Below are 22,068 nucleotides of genomic sequence, written 5' to 3' on the forward strand. Positions count from 1 at the left end.
TTACTAAAACTGTTTTCTTCTGTCATCTAGAAGGAAAAGATTCTCCTTCCAGAGGTTCTCTTTGTGGATTGCTCATGGATTTTGTAACAGCTAAAGAGCGGCAAGTTAGTCGAAATCTGGCCCTTAAACAAAAGTAAGTGTCATTAATAAATTCAGCAGGTGACTTGCAGTCTTTTAATTTGTCCCCAGATACTCCTTTTTTTATAATGTCAGTCAGTCAGTTGTATTTATTGAGAGCTTACTGTGTGCAGAGCACTGTACTAAGTGCTTGGGAGAGTACAATGTAACAAATAACAGACACATTCCCTGCCAATATGCTTTATAACTTAAAGGTTTGCAGTTATATTTTCCTACTGTGTTCATATAATTATGTAATTTAACATTCCGTTTCAGACATGAGTGGTACTGCAAGTATCAACCTGATTTCTAGAGCGAAACAAGCAAAACAGAATAGCTTTTCTTTTAATTTGCATCTCCACTGCTGTCAAGATTCAAAAGATTAATATACTCCTGAACTTAATGACGTTCTGGCTGAGAATGTTTAAGCAGAGATGATTGGGTTTACTGTGGTTCCACAACAGAGTTTTGAAGAAGTTCCCCAATGTCTCAAAAACATTACTATTTTCATTATTAGTGACTATTTGGCATGATATCTTGCTGCATTCTCAGAATCATAGTATCTCTCTAGCACTCTATGTGGAATAGAGGACGTGATCTTTTCGGCCAGGCAAATAAAGAAAAGCAGGGAAAATCATTGAGTACTTCCTTATACTCTTCTATCTCAAAGCATTTGATACCACCAGTACAGCAAAGCTTTTTCAGTTTTTACCCAGTTTTGGCTAGCCAGGGAAGTCCATGGATCCCATAAGATTGCTCCATGATGGTATTACTGATGATGACAGAGTTGATCAGTGTCCTTATGTCCATTTCCCATCACTAATGGAGTGATGCAGTATTTTTCAGTGAGTTTTATTAATCCGGTCTTGAAGAAGCAGCAAGAAAGCTAATAGCTAGTGTTAGACTTCTGGAAAAAATAGGCTTTGAGATGGCCATGTAAGAAATTTGACATGTTCGTGACTGCGTTCTGCAAGTACATATAAGAAGGCATTTAATCTTCTCCGAGAAAAGAATGCTATGTTTGAGACATTATATAATACTGGCAATGGAACAGCACAGACAGCTTGCCAGGAGAAAGCATCATTTTTATGTTTGTGGTGCTTTTACTCTAGATAGTGAAATGTTAAGACAGTGCATTCAGTAATCACAGTAAAGAAATTCTTTATTTCTCCATTTCAAATATGGATTAAGGCATGATCCTTAGTGTTAATAAGAGTTGGATATGCTGTAAAGGAGTTAAAATGCAAGTACTATATAATAAAAATGTCAAATTTGAATGTTTTACTAGTAGTAATAGCAGTAGTAGTAGTGGTGGTGTTTATGGATGCTCAGTTGTTGTGATATTTTTGTATCTGATTCCTGGAAAGTGCAAAAATGAAGTGACACTTTCCATGCCCCCAGGGAGCTTACATTCTAGTGGGGGATTCATACCTAAAAATATTTACAGTTAGATAAGTCAGATAAATAAATTGAGTGGACATATATAAATGAGTGCTAAGGAGGGTGTACATAAGTGCATTTATATTGTAATCTCCCAAGCACTTAGTACAGTGCTCTACACATTAAGCGCTCAATAAATACAAGTGATTGATAAATAATGCAACTTAATTCTTTCTTGTTTTGATTATTCATTTTAAAGGAAACGCAGCACAAAGCTGCTCCGACTAATTGACTTGGATTTTTCAGTCAGTTTCTCTCTTTTGGATTTGCCTCCGGTAAATGAATATGACATGTATATCAGAAACTTTGGCAAAAGAAACACTAAGCAGGTGAGTGGATAATTTGTGGCATTAAAAAGGGTAAATGAAAAAAATGCAAATAAGAAATTCATTTGTACCTTTTCACTGTAACTCCGTGTATCTCTTCAAACTTTTCTAATTTGGCATATGGATAAAAAGTGTCCCAACATATTCTAGCCAACCGGTGGTACTGAGGATGTTTTTTCAGACTTTATATTGGGGGCAGAGAGTGGGAAGACTGGAGGGTAGTGTGCAGAATAATGAGGTGGTATGGAATGTTTAGTGTGGAGGTTATCTGTTGGATTGGATGGAGTAGATGAAACATGATGGTGAAGAGTCCCAGTAGCCTGGCCGGAGTGGGAAGAGAGATAATAATGACAACAATGACATTAATAATAATAATAAATAAAGTGCTTTCTTAGAGCCAATTCCTCGGATAGGTACAGGATAATCAGATCGGACACAGTCCCTCTCTCAGATGTGGTTAACAGTCAAGGAGGAGGGAGAATGGGTATTTAATGCCCATTTTACAGATGAGGAAACTAATGCACAGAAAAGTTAAGTGACTTGCCAAGGTGACACGGCTGGGAAGTGCTGGATCCAGGATTAGAATCCAGGTCTCCTGATTCCCAGTCCTGTTTTCCATCCACTTAGACCACACTGCTTTTCAAAAGAAGGAATAAGCCTTGTTGCCCTGGTCTGCAGCACCAATTGTAATACCCTGGCATGGTAGATGTGACAGGTGGAAGACTCCTGGGTCATCATGCCCCATGGAGAAACCACCTAACTGAGAAGTACCACATTCCTCAGAATTGAGAAATTACACATCCTCCCCCAGCCCCTTCTTTTATTACGTCGTCCTCCCTGCCTCCCTGTCAGCAGAGAGAAATCTGCTGCAGTGCTGACTGGGGGACCTACATAGGATTCATTACCTCATTGTATCCCTTCTTTCCAAACTAGTTAAGAATTATGAGATTCTCTGACACTAATAATTCAGGATTGGAAAAGGTCCTCCAGAACTGAAACTTAATACCTAGCTTACATACTCCACATGTTACCAGGCATCTGCATGGGATTATTTCTAGACTGTGGGCCCATTATTGGGTAGGGACCATCTCTATATGTTGCCAACTTGTACTTCCCAAGCGCTTAGTACAGTGCTCTGCGCACAGTAAGCACTCAATAAATACGACTGAATGATTATTAAATGCCAAAAGCTCACTTTCGTCTTCTGAAGGTAGTTTCTAATCGTGCTTCACAGTCCAGCAGGCTGAGCCAAACTCAGCCATTATTTGAAGTCAGATATTAGGCCAGGGTTAGATAAACTCCTTTGGAATAGCAGAAAAGGTGTGATAACCATTTTCCACATATGAGTAGCCGTATTCCGAATGAGTAGAACAATTTACATTCAAAGATCTCAGAATTCTCTGTGTGCAGAATAGCTCATTAAAGTGGCTGCATGAAATTCAAGAACCTGAGAATTTTAATCCCCGCTGTGCCACTGACTCACCATGACCTTGGGTAAATGACTTAACCCCTTTGTTTCATTTTATTCCTCTCTTAACTGGATCTGGAAGTGCTGCCTTTATTCAGAACATTGCTTTGAAGAAGTAAAAATGCAGAATTTGCTTTGACAAAGCAACTTAAAACAACTTAGTGCAGGCATTGGGGTTACCTTTAGGTAGAGAACATTTTCAGGCTTGAAATATAAGCACAGAATTATTTGAGCAGATTCTTGGACACTATATTCAATTTAATCCAAACCTAACATGAAAAAATAATTGTATATGGAATCTACATGGATTTTGTCTTTTCCCCTGTCATTGTGACAGCTTGCCCCCAAATCAATTTTTGAGCCAAAAGGATATCAGTATTAACTGTGTTTTAAGATTATTTTCCTTAGCATAGTATTAAGTTTGGGGGGATTTTAAGAGTTATGCTAATCTTTGGGGGAAAATGCAAATAATTGGTTTTTGATTCTTAAGGCTTATGTTCAGTGCAATGAAGATAATGTTGAAAGAGAAATTCAGACAAAAGAAATAGAAACTAGTGAAGCATGGACACAGCATCCAGGAGAAAGTAGTCTTGTATCTGGAGGTAAATTATCTTTTGGTTTCATTATTCAAAGTTTTGCATAATTTTATTTTCTTTCCTTTTCCCTTACCCTTTTTAAAAAGGCTTCAAATTTGTTCACCTGTGTGTTATATCTTTCCTTTCAGACTTGACCTTTATAGTAAATTTGCACCTACTGAATGTACTTTAAAATATCACAACTCATGCTAGTATTTATGTATTTATTAGAGTATTTTTATTATGAAACATTTTCTTTTAAACCTGTATTTATAAATAAGCCTCGCTGTAGCCGAGTAGTTAAGCCCCGCTCTTTTGGACTGTATACCTCCCCCCCAACCCCCCACTCTGAATATCAACCATGGATTCTAGTATAAACAACAGCCTTTTTCAAGGTAAATACTTCCTCTGATTGTGGCTGATAACAATTTCAGGAATAATCTCAAGGGGAAATTCATTCAGTTGTATTTATTGAGCACTTACAGTATGTGGAGCACTGTACTAAGCACTTGGAAAGTACAATGCATCAATAAAGAGTGACAATCCCTGTCCACAAACGGGCTCACAGCCTAGAAGGGAAATAAGTACATTCATCATGTAACCGAACACATGAGTGAAAAAAGATATCGGTCATAGGAATCCAGATAACTCTCTATGTTGTTTCCTTACTATAGTATTCGTTGAGACTGTTTTTCTGTTATTTGTTTATTTAGTCATTTCCCTTTTAAAGACCCCAATACCTTAGAAGGTCTCTGTGAAGGTGATGAATTTATATATCAAAACACGATCTCCCTGATTGTAAAAAGAGGGAGGGAGAGATGGAAGGGACACCATATTTTTGGAGCGTGCCATACATGTATTGCACATTGAGCTCCTTGGATTGACATTTTGTCCAGAGTTCAACTAGATATTTTCAGGATGTGGCTAGCATCAATGAAAATATGAAGCTTCTACAAAACCCCTCTACCAGCTGCAAAAAACTGCAACAGAGAAGCAGTGTGGCTTAGTCGATAGAGCCCTGGCCTGAAAGTCAGAAGAACCTAGGTTATATTCCTGACACTGCCACTTCTCTGCTGTGTGACTTTGGACAAATCCCTAACTTCCCTGTACGTCGGTTACCTCGTCTGTAAAATGGGGATTAAGACTGTGAGCCCTATGGGGGACACGGACTGTGTCCAACCTGACTAGCTTGTATCTATCCCAGCACTTAGTATAGTGCCTAGCACATAGTAAATGCTTAAAAATACCATAAGAAAAAGAAATTATAGATATGTATGGCAACGTGACATTTAACTATAGTCCTGTGATTTCTTACTTCTCAAAAGAGTCCCCATTTTTAGCATTATTATCAATTTTTTTTTCAGAAACAGGAGCCATAGTGAAGTACCAAGCTCTCTAAACTTATTAAATATTTATATTTTACATTTTTTCTCATTGTTAAAAGGAGAAACTGAGGCCAAAGCCATAGAGAAGATTAATAATTAGAACCTAATTCTTCTATTTTTCCATTACCCCCCTCACAACTCCCTGTTATCTAGAAGATGCAATGCCACTCTTCATTTTGTATTAATTATACATTCTTCTTACAGGTTGTACTGGGCTAACCTGGTGATGGGATCCATTATATAACCTTATGTCCTTTTTAGGTAATAAAAATGACAGGGATTCTCTTGTTGAGTCTGCACTGGTACCAAAGATAGACACACAGAGATTGTCAAACTTTCTCCAGGCTGCTTGTAAGGTATGATGACTACATTCTACAAATATTTAAGGTGGGCGAAATGAAATCACTTCTTCCTGCTAGAGCGTGACATGTTAGTGTGCTATTTAGCTAGCACATGATAGCAGAATAGAGAAAGACAGTGCCATTTTGAGGCCATAAATTGGCAATACCATGACGAAGCTTTGCACAGTACCTCTTTCAAGCAGGAATGCATTACGTTTCTTTGTGCAAATGCGGTCTCTGTTCATTAGCATTTCCCAGGGAACTAAATGTCAGTGTTTCGGGTTCACTGTTGCTACATGTTCAAGCCCTGCTGATAGTCCAGTGGAAAGAACACTCCTCTGGGAATCAGGAGCCCTGGGTTTGAATCCCAGTTCTGACTGCTGAGGGTATGCCATCAACAGTGAAGGTTTGTGACTGGAGAACTATCTGTGACATTTCATAAACTGGACAGCCCAGCCCTTCATTTCTCTTGTAGAGGCAATGATTCCTCCACTTTCTCTTCTTCTTAAAAAGAATGGGATTTAGGCCTTGGTGGTCCACTAAATAGTCTCAATCCACCTGGCCTCTGGTATCGTGATATTAAGTGATGCTTCCCTTACCCCACAGACAGACCTTTTTTCTTTAAAAAATTGTAGGCCCCAGCTAGGGAAAAGAAATCCTAGACACCTTATTCAGGAAAGTCTCAAATTTCCTTTTAGCAACTATTGAAATAAACTGTAGCAGATGGAAACAATAGTAAAATAGAGGAAAAGCATGGTAAAAGAATTTCAAATTAAAAGGCAAATACATTTGAGACATAAGGGTAGCCTCTCTTTTCTTCAATCAGTGTAATCATGTGTATGTTGCAAGGTGATCGCTGTTTTGCTAGAAGAAGAGCGAGCTGCAGCAGAACCCAGCTGGAATCTTCGACCTCAAGGAAACACCCTGTCTATAAGCGATAGCTGCTTCCAGTTGAACACGGATCTACCATTCCTCCACAGTAAGATGACATTATTTGTCTGTTTTAACAGGTTTTCACCTGATTTAGTCAATGAAAGACAAAAAATACATAAACTGTGACTTTTCTTATTTCAGTATTTGTCCCCACCCTGGTTCTGAGAGCTCAACTGAAGCTGTAGGAGGTTTTGTTTATCTCATTTCACTAAAGTCAGTCTTCTTTCACATATTTGAGGAAAACACATTAGAGGGTGATCATGTTTGAATTAGTGGAGGGAAAAATTAGGCATTTTAAAAAGAGCATTCCAACGATAGAAATGGATGTGTAGACTGTAAGCTCGTTGGGGGCTCATTGTTATATTGTACTCTCCCAAGCGCTTAGACTGTGAGCCCGCTGTTGGGTAGGGGACTGTCTCTATATGTTGCCAACTTGTACTTCCCAAGCACTTAGTACAGTGCTCTGCACACAGTAAGCTCTCAGTAAATACGATTGAATGAATGAATACAGTGCTTTGCACACAGTAAGTGCTCAGTAAATACAATTGAATGAGTAAATGAATGAATGTCCTTTAGATACCCTTAGGGGCAAAGTTGGAGATTCAGTGTGCCACACTGGTAGGTCCACTGGTCTGATCTTCTATATCATTTATTTTATTCTTATGTGCTCATTTAAAAGCAGAGAAGCAGAGAGTCATAAAATAAATATTTTTTTAATTTAAGGTAAGTACTATGGTTTATGTTTCCTGTACCATTTTTATGTTTAATGATTTAGTGTCCACTCTGGTCTACTTTTTGATCTTAATGTTCTTGACTTTGAATTAACAGGGCAATTGAGCAGAGCAGGATAATAGTTTGTTATTGAAAAGGCAAAGACCTGGAGGCAAAAAACTTTTTAATATATGGTCTACTAATTGACTTAATTTATGTGACACTTCATCCCCCTGAGAACAGTTGCAGCATATAGTGTTGTTTGCAAAATGCTTAGATGGACAAAATGTCTGAGATTGAAATGGAGCCCAAGATGTGAGGTTTTTATAGCCTTCTTCAAATCAAAACTTGTTAAAAATGACATGCCTTTGCAAGTTACCTGTCTGGCCCTTGGATGTGAACACTGGCAAGCAGAAGTTGATGTAGGAGGCAGCCAGGGAAATGTGTGTGCAGGATTGGAGATCTGTCCTCAAACAATAGCCCCAGCATGGAGACCGAGGGCCTGCAGAAATCCAAAAAGTCGCATGCCATGCATCGCAAGCACAGACATAATAATAATACTAATAATAATTATGGTAGTTGTTAAGCGCTTACTATGTGCCAAGCACTGTTCTAAGCGGTGGGGTAAATTGAAGGTAATCAGGTTGTACCACGTGGGACTCTCACTCTCTATCCCCATTTTACAGATGAGGTAACTGAGGAACAGAGAAGTTATGTGGCTTGCCCAAGGTCACACAGCAGGCTAGTGGCGGAGCCAGGATTTGAACCCATGACCTCTGTCTCCCAAGCCCATGCTCTGTTTACACGGGTGATCCGCAACTCATCTGCAAGCTGACATATGGTTTTATACTTCCTTCTTCAGTGTCATTTTAATGAAACATTATATTATTGATTTGTATGGAAATGTGCATGCCTTGCATTTGAAGGGAGTTAGTCTATACTGGAGGAAGTGGATTAGTTTGTAATAAATAGAGCAAAAGTTTGATATATAGCAGTTGGGGGATTTGAATAATGTCCACACTGCAGCCCTTCTGTAGGCTGTTGGAAGAATTGAAGAGGTATGTCTGGGTCATGAGACTTGACCCACACTATTATTCATGGTTTAATGAGCCACGGTATGCTAGGCTTTGGCAGTACCATGCAGTAATTTGGATTTCCTTTTCAATTTTTTGTTTGTTTAATTTTAGGAACTTGTTTTTCTCCATGTCAGAAACGCTATCCTTCATTTCTTCCATAGGTAGAAAAGTCTCCAGTTTACATATCTCTGAAGTTCAGAGGCAGATGTTGGTTTCTGTCCATGAGTTACCCGAAAAGCCTTACTCTGTCAAACTGGATAGGAAATTTATCCTGTGCATATGGGATATTTGGCAGCCTTCCAGTCCTCAGAAAATTTTAATCTGTGAATCAAAGGTACAGTGTTATGTTGTCTTGATGGTGAATTATGTGAGCGAATGTATAAACTCATGAATCCGCGAATGAATGCACGTCAAAGTTAACTGTTGCAAACTGAAAACCACATCCTGAGTAAAAGGAGAGGGGTGTGGTGAGCTGCGTAATCCAAGAAGTTGGATGGCGACGAGAAGGAAAAGAGAGGAGAAAAAAACAGCAGTCAAATGGAAAAAAGAAAAGGCAGCACTGATTAGAGGATTGGGATGTCTGTTTCATTAGATCTGAGGATTCCCAAACCCGTCCTCTCCCTTCCATTTTTGTCAGCCATTGTCACTTCAGCGCAGTGGGAGGGCTCTGTTGGCGCTCGGTGACGTTTCCACTAGCACAGGGGTAGACAGTTATTTTGGCTGGAGCACCTCCCCTCCCGCGCCCCCTCGGATTTTGAAGTGGGCAAAAGGCTGCACACAGATGCCATCGGGGAGGGCTCGGTAGAGGAAACCAGGGGAGGCCGGATGAGGGAAAGCGACCGTACTTCCAGCCAGATGTGAATTCAGTCGCCAACCCCCCATCTCCCATGAAGCTGCTCTTTGGAGTAGTGGCTCGTGCAGTGGCCTACTGGACCCACGCAGTCCTCCAACTTGTACTTCCCAAGCGCTTAGTACAGTGCTCTGCACATGGTAAGTGCTCAATAAATGCTATTGAATAAATGAATGAATGAATAGAGCCTGGTAGGAACCCCGGCAGGTGCAACAGAACGGCCTCCACAACAGTTGGAAAGGAAGAAGGTCAGCCACCTTTCTGCAGAAACCAGGGCATGAATGAGGGGAACCAAACATTGGGTTGGCCTAGGGCTTTACTTGGCGTTCTCACTGTGTTTCTTCTTCTCAGGTAACTCTTTGATTTCTTTTCAGGTCAAATGTTGTTGTTTTAGCCCTTTTAAAGCAACATTATTGTTTGCTGGAACAACGGATGGGTCAGTAATCGTTTGGGATCTGCGCGAAGACTCCAGGATTCATCAGTATCTGAAGTTAAAGGATTCCGATTGGATATTCAGAACATCAACATTTTCAACTGGTCAGTGGGATTGGCCTTTTAAGTTCCATTAACCTCTCTGGCATTCAGGCCAAAGCACAGATTATTTCCTGTTAACGATTTGAGAAGTGTATTACCTTTCTCTAACCCTTAAGAACCCATTTATTACACCACAGTTGATAAAAGGTGCTTAAAGCCGAAAGAAGGTAACACCTAGCTTAAAATACTATGCTTACATACTTACACCCTAGTAGATCTGACTAAATGTATTCGACTATCAAGCTAGAGATAACATATGTGATTGGTCCACATCCTCCGACATTATGTATTTTTATTCGTCAGCACCATAAAAACTGTAAGCATAGGATAGCTTAGTGATGCACTTACCCCAACCATCTTGAGTCTGAAATGATAGAAATCATCATTAGCAGTGAATAAATTGAGTATGCTGTTTTGGGGTTTTTGTCAAGTGCTAAAATTAGTTTTAAAAATAATCTTTTTGAAAGGAAGATTGACACAACCACTGAACTAAGGGAGAAAATAGGTTTTCTTTCCTTCAGTGAGGTTTCCATAACTGGTGGCATGTTACAGCTTTTATTGTAAGCCCCTAGAGGACAGGGATCATGTTTCCTGATTCTCTTACACTCCCCCAAACACTTAGTACAGGAGGAGCTCAGAAATATTTATAATTGATTTTTTTTAAAAAAAATTGTAGATGGTGTTCTTACCACAGTAAACCACAGAAGTCCTGTTCAGGCAATAGAACAGGTTTCAACATCTGTCTACAAGAAACAAAGTTGTGTGCTGTCCCCATTATCATCTCAGGAAGGTACGTGTACCATAATCCCAAAGTAAACGGGCATATATTACCGTTTCATATTTGTAAGACTTTGATCTACATCCTCCACTTCCCTTTTTTTTTTTCATTAGAAATGTCAGGTCTGTTATTCCAGATTGCTTCACTGGATGAAAGTGGAATTCTTAATCTGTGGGTGAGTACATGTATGAAAATTGGTGAATATTGGACTGCAAAATAATAAACATTTTTCAATCGTTCTCTTGGAATTAGCAACCAATTTGAGGACTGTTTTCAAACAGTTATTTCTTTAACAAGGCATAACTTTTAGAAGCTCAGTATGCAAAAAAGAAATGTGATTCTGTCAGAATATAATGAGCTCTATTTTTGTTCAGCAATAATACTTTTAAAGCATCCAGATTAAAAATCATTGCAGAAGGCAATTTACAGATTTGGTTAAAATTCATCCACAGCTGCCCCTCCATATTATGCTTGGCTTGGGAATTATCACTTATCAGTATTCTCAGCCTCCAGTTAGCTAACACCATTTGTGTTCCAGTTATAAAGAACAGGGGTAAAATTATATGAACTAAAATGACATCTTGTTTTTGTTTTATTTATCTTATATAACTTGAGACTATATTCTTTCCCATTTCCAGGTGGTAGTTGAACTACAGAAAGCAGATCTAGCAGGTTCGCAAAGCGATTTAGGTAACTACTGAATGTGCCTGGTACAATTATGATGCTAGATGTTTTCTGAAAATTGGGGATTCATTCATTCAATCAATCATATTTATTGAGCACTTACTGTGTGCAGAGCACTGTACTAAGCGCTTGGGAAGTCCAAGTTGGCAACATACAGGGGATGAAAGGTCCTTGAGTCTCTTGGTATTTTGAAACTGCACATCAAGGAAATTGTCCAGGCAGTTTGAAATAACATTAATCTAACATTTTAAAGAGTTATACTATTGTACGTCATTGAATTAACCACCTGATATCCGAGGCAAGCTGATTTGAGTAGTAGCCAGAACTAGATGTTAGGAGGAGAAGAAGAGCAGAAAGTAGATTGGAAACTGAAGACCACACCAGGAATGAAGTGATTGGTTAAAATCTGTCGGGGGGGTGAGGTCTCAGGACATTTGCCAGATTTTGGCAAAATGACTTTTCGCTACCAAGTGGCTCTGATTCGATGTGGCCTATTGGTCTCATTGTAGGAAGAAGTTCTTTTCAGCAGGCACCCCTCCCCTTTTTCCAGCATATTACTTTTTCATCCATTGACTATGGCAATTGGGCCCATTTCACTGATCTCATTAACCAAGAAAGATCAGTACCCTCTGAAGATGATCAAATGTTGTTTGGACCTTTATTCACAGACCAGTTGCTCTGAGGTGGTTTTGAGTAAAGTCAGCCAGGGCACTCAACAGTTTTGCTCGGCCCCATCCCTCCTCCATTTGAATTTCCAGGCCGATGACTCGTCAGATCAGGTGCTTTGGCCGGCTCTCACTCTCCCCTTCATTATCTCCCCTGCAGATGAGGGACACCGACTCTTTTGCAAGTCCAAGCATAAATCCAGCATTACCTCTTGTCATCTGAGGGCTTATTTTGTACACTGGGCCATTTTATAAATCTTTGGGATATTTTTGCTCTGCCTTTTAATGAAAGGAAAGGGAGAAAAGCATCGGGCTCATGGCTCAGTGGAAAGAGCCCGGGCTTGGGAGTCAGAGGTCGTAAATCCTAATCCCGACTTGGCCACATGTCAGCTGTGTCACTTTGGGCAAGTCGCTTCACTTTTCTGTGCCTCAGTGACCTCATCTGTAAAATGGGGATTAAGACTGTGAGCCCCAGGTGGGACAACCTGATAACCTTATATCTATCCCAGCGCTTTGAACAGTGCTTGGCACATAGTAAGCGCTTAACAAATGCCATTGTTATCCAGCATTTAGAACAGTGCTTGGTACATAGTAAGCGCTTAACAAATGCCATTGTTATCCAGCTTAGAACAGTGCTTGGCATATAGTAAGCACTTAACAAATGCCATCATCATTATTATTATTATTATCACTTCTAGGAAGCCAGATGTATTCATTTACAGGCAGTAGGAGGTATTAGTCTCCAAGGTCTTGCTGGAAAAAGCCTACCCTTGTTTCTAAAGCCTCAAATTTATCAAGAGATCAGGACTGTCTGAGGCAAGAAGGAAAAGGCTGGTGGCAAATTTATCCTTACTAAGAGCTGGGAGATAAAGTAAAGATAATCTGATATAGAACAATGGGTCTACCCTTCACCCATTTCAAGTTGGTGCCATCTTCGCCTCGCATACCCCATATTCCTGAATTTCCACATCCGTTTCCCTATGGGTTAATAGATCTCTCTGTGATTGGCAAAAAATGATTTGATGTTTATTTGGAGTTATTTGGTTATTACATGGACAGAGAATTGTACTTTATTATTGATGTACTTGTTTTTAGGTTTGATTCCTGGAGGGAAGATAAAGTTAGTCCATAGCTCTGTGGTTCAGTTGAATACCAGGTAAGAGACAAAGAATGCCAGAAAAGAAGAGACAAAGGAGCAGAAAGAACCTAAAAAGGAGGCTCTAATTTGGTTTGTTGGCAAGGGAGTCATACATATTTAGAATTAGGCTAGTGATTTACCTCCGTAGTTGAGCTTATACATTTCTCAATGCTTTATGATCATTATTGAGTGGCAGTGTTATTTGTCATTTCTTCCCAGTGTAACAGGAATTGTAATCAAATCTTTGTTAGATATTAAACTGTGAACCTCTTATGGGAAAGGAACTGTGTCCACCCTCATTATCATGTATCTATCCCAGCACTTAGTACAGTGCCTGGCTCGTAGTAAGCACTTAACAAGCATCATTTGTTTTAAAAAAAGGATAAAACAGTGCCTGGGATAAACAATGCTTAGGAGAAAGTTTGATGAAATAGTCTGGATGTTGATCCAGGAATATAACATCCTATATTTTATGTATAACTCCCTAATGTTGCAATCAATCAATAGTATTTATTTACCTACTATGTTTGGAGCACTAAATTGAGGGCTCTGAAGAGCACAATAGAAGCAGAATACGGTCCCTAACCTAAAGGAGTTTACAGTTTTACAGGGGACACAGACATATAACATAGTAATTTACTGATAGGAAGAAGACTGCTTTAAATAGGTCAGGTTTTCGATGTAAACCTAGAATAACTTAGTTCTAGAATATTGTACATACAGAATTCATTTTTTATGTATGTTTCTTTATCTCATTTTATTACTCACCCTAAATTATTATTAATCCTAAATTATTACTACTCCAATATGTGCAACTGGGGATTAACGAATTGTAAGACTAGTAATAGTAGTAATAACTAATGGTATTGACTATTGATGTGTGTATATCTATAATTCTGTTTATATTGATGCTATTGTTGCCTGTTTACTTGTTTTGATGTCTGCCTCCCCCGCCTTCTAGACTGTAAACCCATTGTGGGCAGGAATTGTCCCTCTTTACTGCTGAATTGTACTTTCCAAGCTCTGAGTATAGTGCTCTGCACACAGTAAGTGCTCAGTGAATAAGATTGAACAAGCGCTTACTACATGCCAAGCACTGTACTCAGCATTAGAGTAGTTACAAGATCATCAGGTCCCACAAGGGCTCACAATGTAAGTAGGAGGGAGAGTAGATTTTGATTCCCCATTTTACAGTTGAGAGAACTGAGGCCCAGAGAAGTTAAGTGACTTGCCCAAAGTAAAACAAAAGAGAAGAAGCAGAGCCAGAAGTAGAAGCGAGGTCCTCTTACTTCCAAGCCTGTGCTCTTTCAAATAGACCACACTGCTTCTCTGTCTTCTGTATGGAGTACAAATATGGTTTTGGCACAAAGTTTCTTGATTTCCAGACTTACCTGCTGCATTACACTGCTTTACTCAAAATTTATCATCAATTGGTTGTGCAGTGAATATTATATCTAATATAATATAGTATCTTCCAGTGCTCTTGTTCTAACAAAAAAAAAGTGGTAGTTTCTGTGCCTCTTCTGGAGCAGAGCTTTGGCCTTGGTGGTCCGTAGTCTAGAACTTTATAATCTGCAGGGTGGGCAACCAATTGGGCAGGTACAAGTTCTGAGAAAGGAAGTAAAGGATATCATGATTAAAGTGCCAGAAGCCTGGTTATCTTGGTTCTCACCATCAAGTGAGAATGCCAGGCCATAGTATTTACTGAGGGTTTACTTGCACAGAACACGGTACTTACTAGATGTTGCGAAAGTACAATACAGCCGAGTTGGTAGACATGGTCCCAGACCACAGGGAGCTTAGTCTTACAGGAAAAAAGGGGATCTTCGTATTAATTATTCTTATCTCAAAGGTATACAACTGAAATCTCTTATGTTCCCAGTGTTTTCCTATTCCATTTTTCCAGCCTCTATACTCACAGTGTTTTTCCTGTTCCATTTTTCCAGTTTCTCTCTAAAGGATGATGTGGGCCTGGGGACTGCCCAGGCACTGAATGTTAAATTTTTGCCTTCTGATCCTAATCGTTTCATTTTTGGGACAGATATTGTGAGTATTGTTTGATGTTCATTATTAGTACTGATTTCTTGGCTTCCCTAGTGTTTTCCCAAATGAGTCTTTATTTAAATACACCTTAGATCAGGTTTACATTAGCAATATCTCATCCCCTCCTCAAAACAGTTTGTTCTCAATGATTTAGATATTGCAGGGAAAATGTTTTGTGCCTGCAGCATCCGGATGATTCGCTCAAAGATTCGATTTTAAGAATGTGATGTTAAAGGCCTTAACTGGTTAATTTGGATTCTTTCTGGGGTGGCCATCTGTGTAAGCTTCCAGTTATAGTTTTTATTTTACTAGGAATGCCTTGAACTCATCTGTTTTTATTTCTAGGGTCTCGTAAGGCAAAGCGCAAGACATGATTTGAGAGTCTGCCCAAAATTCTTCAAACCCCAGCAGAAAGGCACAAGAGCAATAAGGGTCAATGCAATTGAGTTTTCACCATTTGGAGAACCAATATTTTTGGTATGGAGAGTTATCTTTTTTCTTGTTGGACTGAGGTATTTCTTTTGGTAATTTGGACCCTGGAGAGGTGTCAAGACATGGTTTTTTTTGAGGGCCTTTTAAGTGATGGCATCCAGGGTCATCCTATTTCAGTTGCTACATTTGTTTCAAACCTCAATATTATTATTATTATTATTATTGCTGTTGTCATGTTCTCTAATGTATGGTTTTAAGCAATAGCATATAAATTAGGTAAACTCTCACTTAATTTTCAAACAGAATAGCCCAGATGAATCTTTTCTACTGTTTGATGTTCTTTTAGCCTCTTAAACAGATGTGTTTTTCTGGATTTGTCTTTCATAGGGTGTCCTCAATAAACTTGATTAAAATTAGTCTGAATTAATGCCGTAATGACAAAAAGAATTGGAGTGCATTGCTTAAAGCCTGAATCTGTTTTTTTTTGGTCAGTGAAACTGCAGTTACTTTGATTTGTGGGCATTTTCTCAGAAGTTATGTCTGCCACAAACTATTGTTATTGTATGTGGAAGTAACAAATTAGAGCTGGATAATTCTGTTCCATAGAGTCAAATGTAATTATCTGTAATTTGACAGCACAAATTGTCTTACTGTCTAATAACAACACGACTGAGCAAATGAGATAGCCTGAACGGACATATTCCCTACCCATAACAAGCCTACAGTCTAGAAGGGGAAATGGACATTAACATAAATAAATAAATAAGTTACGGATTCTGATTTTTGAGAGCCAAGATGTTTTAAGTTTTCTTTCCTTTTCTGGCCTGCGTAGGTTGGCTGTTCAGATGGAAGCATCCGCTTACATCAGCTTGCTTCTGAGTATCCCCTTGGGCAGTGGAACAACAGCACCGGTGGCCAGCCCATCACAGCCATCCACTGGGCACTCACAAGACCCGCTGTGTTTTTTGTCCTGGACGCATCATCCACTATTTATATTTGGGACTTACTGGAAAGCGATCTGGGGCCTGTAGCCAGACAACTCCTCTCTGTGGATAAGTAAGTCCAACGGAGGTTGCAATAGTCGCGATAAGCAGTTTTTCCCTTCGCTCCTTAGGAGTCCTGCCTTGAATTCATTCATTCATCCATTCAATCATATTTATTGAGCTCTTACCGTGTTCAGAGCACTGTACTAAGTGCTTGGGAGAGTACACTACAGCATTAAGCAGGCACATTTCCTGTCCTTAACGAGCTTACAGTCTAGAGTGAGGGAGAGTTGAGTAGTTGAGCCTGATCATTAAACAATGTTTAAATGATCTGGGGACTGAGTGGCTGTCTACATTTTGATTACCCCAGCTTTTTTGCTCCTTTATTATTGTTTGCTACTGTTGCAGTGTAATGGACTGTCTCCAAGTCATTTGATTATGAGCCCATATTGGGATTTCTGTGTAGTTGATGGCGGTTAGCCTAAGGTCACTTGGTAGCAAGTCAAGGTTATGAATGCAAAGCACATTAAGGCTTTAAAGGGACTTTCGGGCGGACTTAATGCTGTGATGGTGTAGTGCAGACTTTGAGGGAGAGAGAGGGACACTTTAGCCTGATCTTGGTGTTGAGTTGCACATTGTCACAGTGGTTTAAGGGAATTCTTGCCATCTCTAACTTAGAGAGGTGTCCCTGTCCTCTGTTTTCCTTACTTTGCTATGGTTTAGGTGCCTTCTCAGCCTCCAGGTCACCCTGGTGTGAGCCTGACATTCTTTAAGCTTTCCACAAAATAACGGAATCATCGAAGAATGGTGTTTCCTCTGACTTGGTAAAGAAGGCATCAGTGCTGTTTGCCTTTCTTGAAGTTCAATGTTTTCAGTAAGCCATCCTGAAGAGCTGATTGACAAGCAAGAATAAAGGTTATTTGCAAGGCCTTCGTCTTTCTTCACGAGTTGCCACAACAATTGAATTCCACCCAGCAGTTCTTAATAATAATATTGATGGTATTTGTTAAGCACTTACTATGTTCCAAGCACTGTTCTAAGTGCTGGGGTAGATACAAGAAAATCGGGTTGTCCCATGTGGGCTCACAGTCTTAATCCCCATTTTACAGGTGAGGGAACTGAAGCACAGAGAAGTTAAGTGACTTGCCGAAGGTCACACAGCAGACAAGTGGCGGAGCCGGGATTAGAACCCATGACCTCTGACTCCCAAGCCTGGACTCTTTCCACTAAGCCACACTGCTTCTCTTAATGTCATCTGCAGGAGCCTTCTGCATCAGGACTGGTTCCCAGTTTAACTGGTTCCAGGGCTGGGAACCAGTTCAATTCTAGGAGTCAGCTGAGAATGTTTCATTCGTAGAAGTCAATGTTAGAGGCAGAGAAGAATACTGATGGCATTATCAGTGTAAACATTTTAGCAATCAAGTCTCCTAACCACAATGTGAAGTTTCTTAAGAATGTCGATATATATTTCCGATGTTTTCAGAGTGAATAAAAAAATCAAATCATCTACACCTGTTCTAAAAAGGCCCCTGAGACTGATCTCCTTTTCTGTCAGGAGTTGAGTGGACCAAGGGAGAACCAAGCCTGGCTTCAAATTTGAAGCTTGAGGGATTTGGGTTAGTCACCAGAAATAACCTATCTGAAAGAGTTGGGAGATACCGAATCTATCTAGAGAAAGTAGGGACATTTTCGTCTGAAAAATACAGTGGTTGTTGTGTGGGTGAAGTGTAGTCTTGCCTGAAGACAGATGGTTGGACTTCATTATGAACCTTTGACCTGATTATTTCATAATTTAAAAGAAACATGCCATTGTAGAACCCAGCTTGACACTTTGAATATTTCCACTCTTGACATTTTTTATCATATCTAGGCAGAAAATCAGGAGTAATTTGATAAATGGGACTAGTAACTCAGGAGTGGGGTATATTTCCCCCATTCTGATATGTGAATTTGATGTGTGAATTTTAATCATCCCATGGCACATCAAGCTTAATTTCGGTCCTGCCATCATGAGAATATGTGGTGTTAATCAGCCATTACTAATGTGTCACTGTTATGGTGATTAACTTTACCTGTGCCGTGAACGGTAACTTCATCTCAGTAATTGAAAAGCAAATCACAGCAGGATGAATACTGTGCATTCAGAGTATAGCTGTGGGAGATGGTTGCTGTTATTGGTTTTGCTGTTGTAATCTGTCTTGCTTTTAAGTCTTAGAGGAGAGATATACTCATTAAACTATGCCTAAGCTTTTTCCCTTCATCTCCTCTTCTAACCTCCAAGTCTGATCACCGTCTTTCTTTCCTGAGCCCATTTTTACTGTAAGTAAGGGCTGTTATCTAAATACTTCTCCCTATTCTTTCCCCATTCCCAACCCAAATTCTTCCTCTCAACTCCTTCATGCCAGCTCCCTCAGTGGTATATATAGCTTGGTTATCCTATTTTAGGAGCTATTAAATGTAAATATTTAAATTAAAGTATCTGTTAAATTACTTATTCATATTAATGTCTGCCTCTCCCTCTAGACTGAAAGCTTGTTATGGGCAGGGAATGTGCCTGCTAATTCTGTTGTACTCTTCCAAGAGCTCAGTACAGTGCTCTGCACATTAGTACTCAGTAAATATGATTGATTGATTGATTGAAGGGCAATAATGAATTGTTCAGGGGATGGAGTGGCTTCTGAAAGATGAGAGGCTGGAGGATTCAGACTCCAGGCTAGAAAGCGACAGGCTCAGAGAGGATGTAACTGAAGAGTGGGAGTGAGTCCAGGTTGTTTGACCTCTTCGAGGCAGCCCTGGTTGTTCTGTCATCCAGGTTTCACCCAGAGGTCGTCTGGATGGCCAAGCCAGTTCTGGGCCCACCCTGACGGGGAGGGAACATTGACAGGCCTGAAGGTTGTCCCAGGAACAGATGCAAAACAAGGAAATTGGCTGCTAGGAAAGTCTAGAATTTCCCAGTCTCCAGAGGCCCTGGAGTTCAATGAGTACCTGATAGATTTCCAGCCTTCTTAGGGTCAGGGGGTTGCAAGAACACCCATTGCTTTTGAAATACACCAGGGACGAAGGGGCATCCCCAAGGACTGAGAATAAGGCCAGTTTGGAAATTCAGGCAACACAAGAGCAGCTCTGCTCCATTCCTAACATCCTCTTGCAGCTCTCCAACCATCACAAGTCTGCTGATTTCCAGCCTGGATCTGCCTTACTGAACCAGAATAGGAGTATAATGCTATAATTCTAGTCTTCTAGACTGTGAGCCCATTGTTGGGTAGGGACTGTCTCTATATGTTGCCAACTTGTACTTCCCAAGTGCTTAGTACAGTGCTCTGCCCACAGTAAGTGCTCAATAAATACGTAAAAAAAAATGCTCCACATAATTCAACTAATGGGTCCTTTCCAAAACTGCTTGCGATTCGCTCATTATTCAGGGAGTTCATGTGGGTACTTGGGGACAAAAAAAATAGAACTGTACCACAAAGGTGTGTGGTGATTCTTGTCACAAATAAGCCTGCCACAGACTATAACCCCTCCTTTGTCTTTTAGGTTGACAACCATGAAGGTCCTGGCTGAGCCAGGAAAGACCAATGGGCTCCTCAGCCTTGCCCTGGCCAAAGAATCTGGCACCATAGACATTCAGTTCGTAAAGAAGAAGTGGGCATTACCCCTGGAAGACGAGCAAAAGAAACTGCATGTGCTTCTCCAACAATCCTTCTAGGAACTCAAAAAATTGCCTTCCGGTGAACTCATAAATTTAATTGACTGTTAACCAGAGAATGGCGTTTGTTTAGTGAACAATTTACTCAGATGCAATTAGATTATATAATTGATTTGCTCACTATATCAGAGTTTATGTATATTTCTGTATGTATGATTTATATTCTGTGTATATTTTATTAGTCTTTTGACATGCAGTATTTAATGACTAAAGAAGCTGGATATGTATTTTTAAAAGAAACATAAATCAGGAGGACTTTTAATGCGATTACTCTTCAGTTACTTTTTTCAAAGCAATTGTTACACTGTTTTTTTCCCCAGTTTTAAAATATTACTCTAAAATTGATTTTGCTAGGTTTCAAATTGTCCACCATGTGAAGGACAATCAATAAATGTATTTTCTTACTCAATATATAATTCATTCATACAATCGTATTGAGCGCTTACCATGTGCAGGCCACTGTACTAAGCGCTTGGGATAGTACAATGAAACAATGAACAGGACACATTCCCTGCCCACAATGAGCTATAACGAAATAGGTGCTGTTGTGTGAACTAAAAGCCATTTTTTTGCAGTTACATTTGTGACCATGACACTCTCAAAAACTCCTTACAGATCATTTTGAGGAACTATTTTACAGGATTCATATATTCAAGTATGTTTTCTTTAGGATGAATTATTTATGCCATCTGCATTATTCATTCATTCGCCTGGCTTCGGATAAAAATGATGCCAACTAATATAGCCTCCAGAATGAGCAACGGGGCTGTAAAGGGAATTCTGCAGAGAGGTTGAGCTCATTGGCAGGAAACTAACAAGCCCAGTTTGAGTTTTATGAGACGTTCTCGTAGGAACCTAATGAGCCCAGATAACAATCCTGTACACGCACCAAGATTTTGAAAAGGACGGTTGTCTAGTTGCCTCTTAGGGAAATTGGTCACCTCTGCACGGGGCAGCCGTATTTCTTAGGAAGATTTTTCCAGTGGATCCAACGTGGACCAAAACCGTGCTTCTTGGAGTTGTGTCCTGGAGCCCTGCCTTTGGGCATCACCACGGGGTCTACCTGCCTCACCCTGCGCTTGAATCTTAGACTGCGCGGGGGCCTAAAACTAACATTTTGTACTTCTGGCTCTGTTGTTGGAGGGGTGGTGGTAAAGCAGCTGTCTGGAGGGGAAAAGGTAGCAAGGAATCCTGTCTTCTACCTCTATTGTACTTACTGGGGTTCTTAGTCAAGTGTTCCTCATACAGTAGGCCCTCAAGAAATAGTGTTGATTTGGCTGATTGATTCATCTATTGAAGGGGCAAGGTGAAGCCCGGAAGCAGGGAAGATGTAGCATGTTTCCCTCTGCCAGTGGCAGAGCATCAGAGACCAGAGGGGAAAAATGACCCAGGGAGGATAAGACCACCACGACCTAAGAAGTATTCACAGTACAAATTGTAAGCCAATGCAAGATAAGTGACTTTTTTAATTAAAAAAAGGACAAAACAAAAATCCCACTATCCCAACAGGGCTTAACTCAGAATCTTAAATTTTCCAACTCTAACTGAATAGTCTGTAGAATATATTCAGTGCAACAAAATGGTTTACATGCTGAATGTAGAAAGGCATGACAAATATTCAGAATTGAACATTTCCTTTTCTAAAGAGGAAAAGGGACCAAGAAAAGGCGTGAAGCTCTGCCTGCTCCTCGGGAAGCAGGTCCAAGAATCCACCACAATTCTCCCGAGGTGTATTTCAACTGATCCCTGTGAAATGGGTTGATGCTGTGCCTGCATCTCTCCGCTGCACCAAACATTCGTCATCTTGAAAATTAGTTGGAGTACAGTTCCACCATAAAAAGGAGCAGGTGGATTCAGGATGTGTTTTGAACCAGACAGAC

The 22,068-nt window shown here is 40.0% G+C and overlaps 1 protein-coding gene across 7 annotated transcripts in view; it reads left to right on the plus strand.

Moving 5' to 3' along the window:
• DYNC2I1 (dynein 2 intermediate chain 1) overlaps positions 1–20,384 on the plus strand; it is a 45,223-nt gene extending 24,839 nt beyond the window's left edge. For all 7 annotated transcript variants that reach the window (XM_038755519.1, XM_038755520.1, XM_038755521.1 and 4 more), the window contains 15 exons: positions 31–133; positions 1,757–1,886; positions 3,842–3,953; positions 5,573–5,667; positions 6,502–6,631; positions 8,534–8,706; positions 9,597–9,759; positions 10,433–10,546; positions 10,648–10,709; positions 11,173–11,224; positions 12,979–13,039; positions 14,968–15,067; positions 15,410–15,541; positions 16,329–16,552; positions 20,017–20,384. In XM_038755519.1, coding sequence (XP_038611447.1) covers positions 31–133; positions 1,757–1,886; positions 3,842–3,953; positions 5,573–5,667; positions 6,502–6,631; positions 8,534–8,706; positions 9,597–9,759; positions 10,433–10,546; positions 10,648–10,709; positions 11,173–11,224; positions 12,979–13,039; positions 14,968–15,067; positions 15,410–15,541; positions 16,329–16,552; positions 20,017–20,188 — 1,823 coding nt within the window. In that variant the 3' untranslated portion in view covers positions 20,189–20,384. The remainder of the gene's footprint in view (positions 1–30; positions 134–1,756; positions 1,887–3,841; positions 3,954–5,572; positions 5,668–6,501; positions 6,632–8,533; positions 8,707–9,596; positions 9,760–10,432; positions 10,547–10,647; positions 10,710–11,172; positions 11,225–12,978; positions 13,040–14,967; positions 15,068–15,409; positions 15,542–16,328; positions 16,553–20,016) is intronic.
• The last annotated feature ends 1,684 nt before the right edge of the window (positions 20,385–22,068 follow it).

The sequence above is a fragment of the Tachyglossus aculeatus genome, chromosome 13 (assembly GCF_015852505.1).
Source record: "Tachyglossus aculeatus isolate mTacAcu1 chromosome 13, mTacAcu1.pri, whole genome shotgun sequence".
Lineage (NCBI taxonomy): Eukaryota > Metazoa > Chordata > Mammalia > Monotremata > Tachyglossidae > Tachyglossus > Tachyglossus aculeatus.